Here is a 13,636-nt window from a genome sequence, read left to right as displayed (position 1 = left end):
AGAACAGGACCAATGGGCGCGGCCAGCGCGGCCACGATTGGCGGACCAAACGACCAATCACTGTCGCAGAGGTCTGCCCTTCCCTCCAATCATAGAGCTTGTGATGGGCGGAGCTTTTAGGGGACCGCCCAATCCCGAGATGCGGGGGAGGCAGGGTTCTCCATATTGTCCAATGAGAGAGAAGCAAAGATGATGGGCTAGACTTCAAGCCAATAGTAGAAAAGCTCAGAAAGACGCCTAGAGGAGCGCGACCAGTGAGCCAGAGAGGAAGGGGCGGGATTTGGGGGTCCCGGCAGCTTCTAGTAGGTTCCAGAAGGCGGCGCGTGCGGTTGGGAACGCGGAGCGGACGGAGTCTATTCAACTGGGTTCCGGGCCGGGCTATGGAGCAGGTGAAGGGGGAGGGGCGGGCTGAGGCCCGGGGCCGTTCGATGACCCGCTGAGGCTAGGCCGCGGGTGGAGGAGCGGGGCGGGAGCCCGATTGGGGCGGCCGGGGCGGCCGGGGTGGGGGCCGGGGCCGCCGGAGCAGCTGAGGCGGCGAGGGCGTGAGGGCCGCGGCGGGCGGGCGGGCGGGGAGCGAGGGTTGGCTGTGGGGAGCGCGGGTTCGGCTCAGCGCCTGTCGCCACCCGACTCGGCGAGATGGGCTGGAAAACGTATTAGTTCGGCATAAGTCCGGCTCGCGGCGGGAAGAGGAGCCGCGGCCGGACTCCGGAGCTCTCTCGGGAAGTGGGTCCAGGCTGAGCAGGGGGATGGCGCCCTAGGCGCTGGGAGGGATGGAGGTGGGCGAGGGGCCTTGCGAAAGGCAGGAGGGATCGGGTCAACCTCTGGAAGTTCGTCATCTGAAAGGGGGATCAGAGATTGCGGACGAAGAGACTACCCAGGACTTGGCACAGTTAACTTGGAGGAATTCGGGGAGCGGGGACGGGAATACACTGGAAGTAGCTGATGGACTTAGTAGCCAGAAGTAGGGAAAATCCTACTTCTCTGCATCTGAAAAGACCGGGATGGAAGAGTGTTCAGTGAAGGTTTGACGAGCAGCAGGCCGACTTCTTTTCATGATGCAGGAAAGGGGAGGGTGCAGCAAAAGTCCTTGGAATGAATTTCATCCCTACCAGTGATTTTACAAACGTATGTGAGGCCCCTCCCCCTCCTCGTTTTTCTTTCTGTGTGCGTGCGATTCAAGAGTAACAGGACTGATACTTACAAAACTTCGGTTTCAAATTGCAGAAGGAGGAATTAGTGCTTAGAAAATTTAGAATATACAGATAAGCAGTAAGTTATTTAACTCCTCTCGGCATTGTTGGGGGGCCGAGTTTGAAGCTGCTGCTAGTTCCTTTCAGTGACTTAATTGTACCCTCTGCGGCCTGAGGGTTGTGAAAGGCCCAGTAAGATTTTATTCAATTGGAAGCTGTTATTAGTCTGTAAAGATTGACGGGGGGGAGTGGGGGGACAGCTCGGGTGTTCAGGTGTGATCTACAAAGTCGAACCTTTTGCCTTAGTATAGGTATTACTCTTTTAGCCAAACCTGGGGCCTCTTCGCTAAATTTTTAAAAATTAGAGTGGAAACGGAGAGGTTAATAAACATTTTGAGCTCTTGTGATAATTAAATTGTATCTGGGATTCAGTAGGCTGTGATATAGACAAGAGACAGGGCTGACGTGAGAAACACATTGCTGTGTTAAATTCAAGAAAAGCTCTCATCCCGCCATTATCAAAAGAGGAAAAAAATTTTTCTTAATCGCAATTGCCCATTGTAGAAGTGTAGGCACAGGTAGACTGTGAGTGACTAAACTCAGGGACTGCACGTTTACCATGCCTGTTGTACAAATGGCCTGGCATTTTACTCCAGGTGTGTTAGAACCTACTGTCTTGCCCCCATTCAATATGTAGCTTTTTTTTAAATTATTATTCTGAGATCCGTGTTTCAGTTTTAGGAAATATTCCTAAAGTTGGACAAATTTGAGTGTCCAAAATTGTGTTTTTTTAACTAAGCACCTTTCAAATAAATCTCATAGTGATAAACTTTTAAAATTTGACCCAATACAGACATACAACTGTATAACATGTCAGACAGAACAACTTACTGTATTATACGTACCACATGCTGACATTTTCTATTCCATTTGATGTTTTAAAGTGCTGGTTGTGTATGAACTTGATTTCCTGACCTACTGCAGGTAGGTGCCCAGTTTGGAAGATGTTCTGTAGGATAGGCAAGAACTTCACCTAGCTGTTCTCAGCTGCCTCGTGGTATTGAGTTTTTAAACTTTTTGCCTTCTGGCCAGCGTCTTGGTAGTTTCTTTTCCTTTTTTCTCATAGAGCTTGTCTCTCTAAGATCTGTGGTTGGTGGAGGTTCCCAATTGGTGTGCCTCAAGGTTCCAAAGTCATTTCTTATAATAGAACTCTTTCTTGCATCAGTACACTGGGTCATGGGCAGATGATAGGTACCAGGAAAGAATGACTTTGTGTCTTGAGGGACACAGCTTAGTCTCACCAAGTGTGTATGCATTTGAGGGATGACCCTCCCCTCTTGTAGGGCTTCCTGGTTAGGAGAAGCCCTTTAATTAGGATCCTGTTCTGATAGGGCCAGGGTCACTTTATTAAACGTTTTGATGCGTTCCTGCTGTTTTCATTCCAGATATTTGAGAGGATACTGGATTGAACCACAAATAGTGTTTCTTTATTCTTCTTCATCCTTTTAGTAGCATAATAATACTTAAGCATGACAAAAACTTTTTTTCTAGCTTTCCTTTACCTGTTAAGGAACAGACCAGTAATCTATCGTGTTGTGACGTGTTACCACATCTGTAAGTGGAAACAGATTGTTCTTTGATCATAGGTGAGCGTCTTGATGCTCCTGGAGCCGGCAGGTTGCTGAAGCATGTATCAGTGCAAGCTCAGTCCACTTCCTTCTTGGTTGCCTCTTCCTGTGAGGAGTAACTAGGCCTGTGTCCAGTTTATCATTCGAACTGTGGAAATCCATGGCAAATGAATTTGTTTTTCCACAAAAGGAACTCATGAGTATGTTCTAGAGTGGCTTCATCAGCTCAAAGTAGAGACTTTTGGAAGAGTGGCTGGAGTTCTCACTGATCCACAGGGGAGCCAGCAAAGAACAGTGTCAGGCCGCTTCTTCCTGGTTATTTTTTCCTTGCTGGTTCCCAAAGGTGTGGGAAATGTAAATTAATGAATCTGTGATTTCTCTTTTCTGATCCATAAAGTAACTTGTTTGTCAATAGCTACGGAAAGGAATGAGTATCCCCTAAGAAATTGGGACTAAAGAGACATTTTATGGAGAGAAACTATATTGGTTCCTTTTCTTCTCAGGTAAATGAGCTCAAAGAAAAGGGCAACAAGGCCCTGAGTGCTGGCAACATCGATGACGCGTTGCAGTGCTACTCGGAAGCCATTAAGTTAGACCCCCAGAACCACGTGCTCTACAGCAATCGTTCCGCAGCCTATGCCAAGAAAGGAGACTACCAGAAGGCTTACGAGGACGGCTGCAGAACCGTGGACCTGAAGCCTGACTGGGGCAAGGTAAGCTGTGTGCGTGCTGGGGCTCCTCAGGTGCCCAGAAACTCCTTTGGGGGGCAGTTCTTAAATACCAGCCCTCCTGGCTTGCCTAGTTGCCTAGCCCGAGAGACTCATAGTTGATTATTCTCCTTCCCCCAGTATTCTTCCTACCTGTTTGAGATTGTTCCTCAGAGTGATGGCATGTTTCATCAAATCTGAGGTACCGTCAGTTAAGACATGTCTTATTTTTTGTACTGCTAGGAAGGAAAACACTACCCAAAATTCTGACAACACTTAGGGTCGAAAGATGAACTGGGAGGGGGCAGGTGTGCACCTTAGATATTAGGCTGTGTTCTACAGGGTCGATGATACACCATTGCTGTATCCTGCTCCTCTTTCTGTTTTTTCTTAGGCCTTCACGTGAATACCCATTTTGTTTCATGAAATGTAAAATAGATTTTTTTGAGTTCATCTTAGGAATTTACCGCTAGGTGTCTTTCATTTTGGTATTTTTCTTTGCTGGTTTAAGGGCTATTCTCGAAAAGCAGCAGCTCTTGAGTTCTTAAACCGATTTGAAGAAGCCAAGCAAACCTATGAGGAGGGTTTAAAACATGAAGCAAACAATCCTCAGCTCAAAGAAGGTTTACAGAATATGGAGGCCCGGTTGGCAGGTAGGCAGGCACCACGTATACTGCTCTTCTCCTTTTATTTACTATTATTTTTTAATTGGGATTAACTTGGAGGCTCCCCCATCCCCCAGTGTTGGTCTAGTAGGCTGTGTGGGCATAGTAACTGACTCCTAGTGATGTGCTTTCCTTTGTTTGAAACAGAGAGGAAATTCATGAACCCTTTCAACATGCCTAATCTATACCAGAAGTTGGAGAGTGATCCCAGGACAAAGATTCTGCTCGCTGATCCTACCTACCGGGAAATGATAGAGCAGCTGCGGAACAAGCCCTCCGACCTGGGCACGTAAGTCAAGGCGGCACCGTTTGTCTCTGGAAATGGACATGAACGTTGTGCTTTCTTCCTGGGATCCTGTGGCAGGCGGTTCCCTCGACCGGACTGCAGGGTTTCTCCCTTTGTTTTTTCTCCAAAGAGCAGTAGGAGTTTACTGCTTTGGTTACTGTTTATTTGTGTTTTTTTTTTATTATTTGTATTTTTAGAAAGGGTCAGGGGGAGTATATATTAGAGTAATCTGGAGTGTTTGTTCTAACCCTCCTCTGCCTCTTCACTGCTCTCCTGCTATGCTGACCTAGCACCAACCCTATCCTTTCTTTACACATAGGATCCCCTCTCTCTGTTGGTATATTGGAGTGGAAACGCAAGGTTGAAAGGATGTCAGATCTAAAGAGATCTCTCCAGACCTTGTACTGCTATCTGTGACTGTCTGAATCCCTCTGGCTCCTGAGATCAGACAAAGTGTATCTATAACTCATTTCTCTGTGTATCTGCTGGCCTCAAGAAATAAATTTGGTCTGTGTTACCTCATTTTATATGGATATTTGAAGGGTTGAGTATTCCCCATTTGTAACTTTTAGTACAGGATCTAGGAACCTTCTCATGGGTGAGAAGCTTTTATATACAGTAATCTGGGCTTTAGCAGTAAATGGGGTTTAAGATCAGTTGTGGAGAGGACTAAGTGCTGTTTTTTTGTTTTTTTAACCAATACTAGGAAATTGCAAGATCCCCGGATCATGACTACTCTCAGCGTCCTCCTTGGGGTCGATCTAGGTGGTATGGATGAAGAAGAGGAAGTTGTGACACCTCCACCGCCGCCTCCTCCCAGAAAGGAGACAAAACCAGAGCCAATGGAAGAAGATCTTCCAGAGAATAAGAAGCAGGTGTCTCGCTCTTTTTTTTTTTTTTTAGCACTGTTTACTATCATGAATTTAGAAGAAACAGCCAAGTCAATTAGAAATATGTGTGTCAGGTGGGACCATCTATAGGCTTTCCTTGGCTGTGATTGTTTTTTGAATGCTTAGTATGTGCTAAAGTTACTGTTGTTAATTAAAATGGTCAGGGGACTTCCCTGGTGGTCCAGTGGGTAAGAGACTGTGCTCCCAGTGCAGGGGGCCTGGGTTCGATCCCTGGTGGGAACTAGATCCTGCTTGCATGCTGCAACTTAAGAGTTTGCACGCCACAACTAAGAATCCACGTGCCGCAACTAAGACCCAGTGCAGCTGAAATAAATAAATAGTAAATATTTTTAAAAGAAAATAGTATATTAAAAGGTCCACGTAACAAGCAGTTTCATAGGAATCGTGTATCTCAAAGTCTTGAGGCAGTGGAAGCTACTAGTCCATAGTCCCATGGCCGCTGTGGTTCTGGCAATGTGGAAGTCAGCCAGGGCCAGCCAGTAAAGTTGTGTGTGGTCCTTGTCCTTGCGGAGATCCAGAAGAATGCTGTCTATCATTCCTTATGCTTCTGTTTCCTTGTTGGACGTGGTGTGTAGTTGAAAGTTGTCTGTGTTGCTAAGTGAACAACTTTCAGTCTTCCAGAGCAGGAGGCATGTGCCTGAACGATTTTATTTCCCCTCTTATAAATGGGAACAGCAGATTGTTGCCAAATTTAGTACCTTTAAATGGGTAAGCGTTGGTTGTTCATGGTGCCTCAAAGCTGGAAAAAGGCCCTATAACGTGGGTGGTAGTGAGCTCTGCCGAAGACTCCTGCCACCAGGACGGCCCCTTCTGCTCCTCACGCTCTCTGCGGGTGTTGCCTGACAGCTAAGACCTCGAGACAGCATGCGACAGAAACCGAACTTGCTCAGCCTCTCAGAATTAAACCTAGCACAGAACTATGTTGTCCTCTCTGAAGTTCTTTCAAGCTGAAGGGATTTCCTCTCCCCTGAAGAAGCCCTCACTTGCTGAGAAAGATCCAGGAGAGTAGGTGGGATAGGGGGAGTTTCAGAGGAAGCAGAGATGAAAGTTTATAATTTTTCATTCTAACAGCTGATACTTCACTGTGGGTGTGGAGAACCTGCTTCTGTAGCCTTGTTAGTTGTGTATGCTGCGTAGTACCTGTGACGTCACAGGCCCTTGCTCTCTTTGCCGTCTGGTTAGATGTGCTCAGCACTGACTTCTCCCACACCTCATCTAGGCACTGAAAGAAAAAGAGCTGGGGAATGAAGCCTATAAGAAGAAAGACTTTGACACAGCCTTGAAACACTATGACAGAGCCAAGGACCTGGACCCCACCAACATGACTTACATAACCAACCAAGCAGGTGAGACCCAGGACACAGGTGCAGGAGTTGTTACGTGGTCCTGGGGGTGAGGCATGGGCTGACTCTTCCTTTTTGACCCTCCTGCCTGGCAGCCGTGTACTTCGAAAAGGGCGACTATGGTAAATGCCGGGAGCTTTGTGAGAAGGCCATTGAAGTGGGGCGAGAAAACCGAGAAGACTACCGACAGATTGCCAAGTACGCTTGACCTGGGAATGCCTTGAGCAGTGTGGAGGGTTCCGTGTCTGCATGGAGAGGGGGCTGCTGGCTGCACAGCATACTGTGTTAGCCGTGGGCTGGAAAGGAGGCTGCAGGATCCTAGACGGAAGGTGTTGGAAGGGCGTGGTGCCTGGGGCAGTGACATGGGCCTTGTGTCTAGTTGGTTGCAGACGGTTTTTTCTCTGCAGGGGCTGACCTCGTCTGTGTTCTGCCCTTAGCAAATTCTTTTTTCTCTTGTCTTTGTCAGAGCTTACGCTCGAATTGGCAACTCCTATTTCAAAGAAGAAAAGTACAAGGATGCCATCCATTTCTACAACAAGTCTCTGGCAGAGCACCGAACCCCAGATGTGCTCAAGAAATGCCAACAGGTGGGTAGGGGATATGGGATGTTTTGCTACTTTTTGTTTTATTTGTTGTAGTCATTACTATTTAATGACAAATCTGTTGTCTTTGGTCATTGTATATGATGCTGCGCCTGTCACTTAATGATGACAACACGTAGGGAATAACTCAGTTTTTCTGCTGTGCCTTTTTTGTCGGCCAAGGTTTCCACCATAAATTCGTTGATGTTGAGGGTCAGTGCTCTGACAGTGTTGTGGTTGTTATTGTAATTTAAGTTTTTTCTTACCTTATACAACCAAATTATGTAGGGGAGTGATTTTATTCACAGAAAGATTAGGCAGAAAATTGAACTGTCAATACATATATCATTTTCATATAGGTCATATCTTCGTACCAAGTATACATCAATACCGTTCATTCTGCTTCATAGTACGTACACCTTGATGATGAGGAATATAAAATTTTTTTTTTGAATTGCGGTAAAGTTGGTTTACAACATTGTACTTCAGTTGTACAACATAGTGATTCAAAATTTTTATAGATTATATTTTATTTAAAGATATTATCAAATATCGGTTATTTTCTTTTCTTTTTTTTTCTTTTTTTTTTTTTTTTATGGTATGCGGGCCTCTCACTGTTGTGGCCTCTCCCGTTGCGGAGCACAGGCTCCGGACGCGCAGGCTCAGCGGCCATGGCTCATGGGCCCAGCCGCTCCGCGGCACTTGGGATCTTCCTGGACCAGGGCACGAACCTGTGTCCCCTGCATTGGCAGGCAGACAACCACTGTGCCACCAGGGAAGCCCCCTGGTTATATCCTTTATGCTGTACAATATATCTTTGTAGCTTACTTAAGCTATACATAGTTTGTAAGGAATATAAAATTATTAAACCAAAAGTTAAATCTTGCCACTGTGAAAATTGAAATTCTAATCAGACTTTTTATTAGCCCAATGTTTATGAGAGTTTAAATGACTATTCCAAGAATTAATAATTTTTTTAGGCAGAGAAAATCCTGAAAGAGCAAGAGCGGCTGGCCTACATAAACCCTGACCTGGCCTTGGAGGAAAAGAACAAAGGCAATGAATGTTTTCAGAAAGGTACCTACAGCTCAGATGATGGAACTTTTGGATAAGAGCAGTGTAGATGGTGCTTTCTGTGCCTTGGCTGACTGTGGGGTAGATGCGCTCTGGTGGTGTGCTTTATTTTATTTTTTAAGTTTGTCTTTTCCATGTTCAGGGGACTATCCCCAGGCGATGAAGCATTATACAGAAGCCATAAAACGGAACCCAAAAGATGCCAAATTGTACAGCAATCGAGCTGCCTGCTACACCAAACTTCTGGAGTTCCAGCTGGCACTCAAGGTGAGGCTCTGGGAATGCGGAGCAGCTGTTAATGTCACTGTGCATGAGAAATGTGTTTTCCTCTTTCCATGTTTTCATCAGCATCAGCTTGGTGTTCTTATTTTGATCATAGATTCAAGGTGGTGATGTACATGTGAAATTTGTAAAAATACAGGGCCTGTGTCTACCCTGTCCTGGCCTGTGGATTTATTCGTGGTTGGGCGTATTGGGGAAAGTAGATCCTTTTCCCTCCCCTTTGTCCTTCCTTACATTTTTTGTTGTTTACCTTTTTAACATTTTAAGTGTGTGGTTGAGTGGCATCAAGTACATCCACATTGTTGTGCAGCCATCACCAACATCCATCTCCAGAACTTTTTCATCTTCCCAAATGGAAACTGCGTTTTCTAAACACTAACGCCCCAGCCCCCTCTCCCAGCCCCTGGCAACCACTGTTGTATTTTCTGTCTCTCTGAATTTGATCGCTCTAGGGACCTCCTGTAAGTGGAATCATACAGTATTGGACCTTTTGTGTCTAGCTTATGTCACTTAGCATAATGTCTTCAAGATTCACGTTGTAGCATGTGTCACACTTCCTTTTTCATGGCTGAATGATACTCCATTGTGTAGACCACCTTTTGTTTATCCATCCATCCATGGACATTTGGTTGTTTCCACCTTTTGGCTGTTCTGGACAATGCTGCTGTGAACATGGGTGTACAGATATCTGTTTGAGTCCCTGGTTTCAATTCTTTCAAGTATTTTATACAACAGTGGAAGTACTATAGTTCTGTGTTTAATTTTTTTGAGGAACTGCCTTAACTTCCACAGCAGCTTTACCATTCTTTTCTTCCATACTCCAGTTAGATAGATCTGCTGTTGTCAGTAACATCAAGTATGGTCAGATATGATAATGTTCAACACTGAAGGAGTTACTCTCCATAGCTCTCTTGAACATGAGCTACTCTGTGCCTCTTGGTGATTTTTAAACTGTCCTCTGGGAGATAAACCTGGACCATCTTGTGGGAACTAGACAAAATGTTACCTATCTAGACACACCAGTACCTGAGTCCATGATGGTTTTGTTTGATGCCACTATCTTCTCAGTCCATCTGGCCTAGAGACATCACTGCTGCTGGTGGGACTGCACAAGGGGAATGTCAAAAGCAAGTTGGTTTGCAAAGCAAAGAATAACATTGTTAGTCACCTGAGAGGTGGAACAGGACTTTGCCAATCTGCAAATGGGAGGAAAGAATGAGTAGAATTGCTCCCAGTCTTAGAGCTTCTTGGTTGGGCCTCAGCGCACACACTACACTGCATAGCGTTCTTTTCTCCGTAATTTTATGTTTTGAAGATATTTCGGACAAAAATACACAGAATACCTATGTTTTCCGCCTTTTCTTCAACCATAAGCATCGACGCTTTTGGCGAACCATTTGTGAAAGGAAATGATACATTTTGGCACTTGACCTCTGAATTCCTGAGCATACATCTCCTGAAGTGACTCTCCCTGTCCAGTCACAATATTATTAGCACCTAATAATAGCAAAACTCAGGCTATAATGTCATCTGCTGTATGTCTTATGTTCAGATTTCCTTAGTTGTCTAAAAATAAAGTTTTAAAGTTGTCAATATCAAGGTCCATTCGTTTCATCTGGTGGTCATGTCCTCTAGATTCTCAAACTAGAAGTTTCCCTACCTTTTCGGTTTTGGGGGTGGGGGGTGGGGTGTTCCTTTTTTTTTTTTTTTTTTTTTTTTAATCATAACATTAGCCTTTTGAAGAGTCCCGGCCCCCTTATATGAGATGGTCCATGATCTGGATTTGTTATCCCTTCTAGTTCTGCTTTCCTTACTTCTCTACTCTTCTTTTGCTGGGCCTGCTGTTAAATTACCAAGCTGCCAGGAACAACAGAAGCACTAGAGGGAGGAGGGATAAATTGGGAGATTGGGATTGACATATACACACTACTATGTATAAAATAGATAAGTAATAAGGACCTACTGTATAGCACAGGGAACTCCACTCAGTACTCTGTAATGGCTTTGTGGGAAAAGAATCTAAAGAAGAGTGGATATCTGTATATATAATAATGGATCTACTTTGCTGTACACGTGTACAGCACCTGTAAATCAACTATACTCCAATAAAAATTTTTAAAAAATAGAACAGGGCTTCCCTGGTGATGCAGTGGTTGAGAGTCCGCCTGCCGATGCAGGGGACACGGGTTCGTGCCCCGGTCCGGGAAGATCCCACATGCCTCGGAGAGTCGGGGCCCGTGAGCCATGGCCGCTGAGCCTGCACGTCCGGAGCCTGTGCTCCGCAACCGGAGAGGCCACAACAGTGCGAGGCCCGTGTACCGCAAAAAAAAAAAAAAAAAAAAAAAAGCATTAGAACAAAAGCAGAATGTTCTGTAATGGCCCTGGGTGAACAGTTAGATTTGTAATTCCAAGTGATCAGTCTGCCCTAGGGTAGCTCCTCTAAAGGAATGAGCCTAATTCTTTTTTGCCTTTCCTTCCTAGGACTGTGAGGAATGCATCCAGCTAGAACCGACCTTCAGTAAGTGCCTTTCTGTGCTGTTTCTCTGTCCCCTGACTGGCCAGAGGGTTGAGAGAAGGAGAGAGCATATACTTTGCCTGTGTGTCTTTCGGGTTTGTAACATTTAGGAGCTAGTGTCAGGCTGAGGAACAACGGTGTTCAGATGAAGAGTTGAAAGAGCAGCTTTCAGAAGTGTGTTTTAGGTGATGCCTCACCTCTCCCTTTCTGTCTGTAGTCAAGGGTTATACACGGAAAGCAGCTGCCTTGGAAGCGATGAAAGACTACACCAAAGCCATGGATGTCTACCAGAAGGCACTCGACCTGGACTCCAACTGTAAGGTGGGGCTGCTCTGGCCTTCAGTGAGCTCTCCCCTGCCTCCATGTGTCTGATTCTTCCCTCTCGCCTGTTTCTCTGTATGTCTGTCTTCCCCTCAGTTACCTCTGTTATCTTGGACCGGCTGCAGCAGTGAGCCAGGTAGTGCTAACACCCTCCACTTTTGGCTTTGCCGGAATGCAGGAGGCCGCAGATGGTTACCAGCGCTGCATGATGGCCCAGTACAACCGACATGACAGCCCCGAAGATGTGAAGCGGCGGGCCATGGCCGACCCTGAGGTGCAGCAGATAATGAGTGACCCGGCCATGCGGCTCATCCTGGAACAGATGCAGAAGGACCCCCAGGCGCTCAGCGAGTGAGTCAGGTTGGGGGCAGATGGCCTTCGAGGGAAAAGGTGGACAAAAGCATTGAGAATGCACAACGTTGGCAGCAGTGTGATCTGAGTGGAATATTTATAGTGTAATTCTTACTTGCAGGGTTGGCAGTTGATGGTGAGCTGGAAGGATTTCATTTATATATGTTAGTGGCGATGGCTTAAGTGGTTAGTTGGAAAGACCAGTTTTTCTGGGAGAATGGTCTCAGCTTAAACCTGCGTCCTTGGACTCCTTTGCAGCAGGACTGGTCAGGTTCCGAACAGTGGCAGAGGAGGCCCGTGTGGGTCCCCCTGGGCAGTCTCTGCCAGAACTCCCTTACCACCTCTTGTTGGTTGGTGGTGTCCAGGGGGATTTGTGTTGGTTGGGGCTTGCTCTGCAAGCAAGTAAGAATTTTTATAGGTTCTCTCATTTCAAATAACTTTGCCTCTTGTTTGTCAGACACTTAAAGAATCCTGTGATAGCGCAGAAGATCCAGAAGTTGATGGATGTGGGTCTGATCGCAATTCGGTGATGACTTGCTCATCGTGCCCCTTCCCTTCGCCCTCACGTGGAAAGAGGAGCTGGGACCGCGGCAAGCAGCACGGAGCAGAAGGGAGAGAAGGGGAAACAAGTGAACAACGTATCTATATATTTATACAGACGTACGAGGAAGATTCAGAGACTTGTACTCGCGTATTCGTGCAGCCGCTGCCTCTGGGCCCTCCCAGCACACGCATGGTCTCCTTCCCCTGCCCCCAGTCGCTGTCTCAGCTGCTCTCCCATAGTTGGTTATTTTTTATTTGGGGCAGTGGGCTTGTAAGGGGAGGGGAGGGTGTTCTTCCCAACCTCAGGTCCCAACTGTCTTCACGTTGTTAACTCCACGTCCTCTTCTCCAATAAAACAAGCCAGTCAGGCGTGGTTATACACTGCTATGTCCCTGAGTGATTTTTTTGCCAAGAAACTTTGAAACAGATGTCCTGTAGGAGTCACAGCCTGGATTGGGAGAGTTGAGTGCGAACTGAACACTGGGAACGAGGCGGGCATGCTCTCTTCCTTCCTGAAGGGTGGGGTGGGTGTGAGCTTGGCTGGGTTCCCTGGCCTAGCAAGGTGGCCACTAGGTGGTGCTGTCGCTCAGTGAACAACTGAAAGGGGTCATGGAGGCTCCTGACCCAGAGTGGCTCCAGCTCCGGAGGGTCAGGTGAACTTCCAGGTGATTCCCGTGCTGTCAGTTCTCCACACTCAAATCGCAAAGCCAGAAACGAGTTAGATCCAGAGAACAGTGGGTCCCACTCAAGAATTGAAAACAATTTCTATTGCAAGAGACACTTCGGATCTCCTTTCTGGAAAGGTCAAATCTGTCAGCTGCTCTGTGTTAGTTGTATGTTAGTTTTAGTTCTTAACTCACTGCTCTCAACTGACTTCAAAGTATGTTTTAATTACACTTTTCCACAGTTGAAACAAACTTTCTAAAAACCCTCTACTTGGACTGGGGTGGCTTCTGGGGCTGGACTAAAACTTCATTTGTTCCAGGAGTGCAGCTTTTGGGCTAGGAAGCTGCTGAGGCCACCAGCTGGCTGCACTTCCTGCTGCCTTGACTGCATAAGCTGGCCTTCCCCTGGGAATCCCCAGCAGGCCTCTCCCATCTGGGTGGCACAGTCCTCCACAGGGATTCTGCTGCACCTTTGGTGCTACTGTCTCTTCAGGCTCTGTTCCCTCCATCCCCAAATTGATTGTCTAGAAAGGCTGAATTTCTGCTGGGAGCCAGTGACTATAAGAACTTGCTT

The 13,636-nt window shown here is 46.4% G+C and overlaps 1 protein-coding gene across 1 annotated transcript; it reads left to right on the top strand.

The window, feature by feature from the left end:
• The first annotated feature begins 236 nt into the window (after positions 1-236).
• On the top strand, positions 237-12,779 carry STIP1 (stress induced phosphoprotein 1). Its single transcript, XM_079929294.1, has 14 exons — positions 237-389; positions 3,322-3,531; positions 4,037-4,178; positions 4,338-4,479; positions 5,183-5,351; positions 6,607-6,733; positions 6,826-6,928; positions 7,197-7,317; positions 8,292-8,388; positions 8,528-8,652; positions 11,149-11,185; positions 11,400-11,503; positions 11,682-11,854; positions 12,312-12,779. Exons 1-14 carry the CDS (start codon positions 381-383, stop codon positions 12,382-12,384), a joined length of 1,632 nt encoding a protein of 543 aa, XP_079785420.1. The 5' UTR covers positions 237-380; the 3' UTR covers positions 12,385-12,779.
• The last annotated feature ends 857 nt before the right edge of the window (positions 12,780-13,636 follow it).

The sequence above is a fragment of the Stenella coeruleoalba genome (assembly GCF_951394435.1).
Source record: "Stenella coeruleoalba genome assembly, chromosome: 8".
In the NCBI taxonomy this organism is placed as follows: Eukaryota; Metazoa; Chordata; class Mammalia; order Artiodactyla; family Delphinidae; genus Stenella; species Stenella coeruleoalba.
The sequence above is the reverse complement of the archived record's forward strand: the minus strand, read 5'-3'. Positions and strand labels throughout refer to the sequence as shown.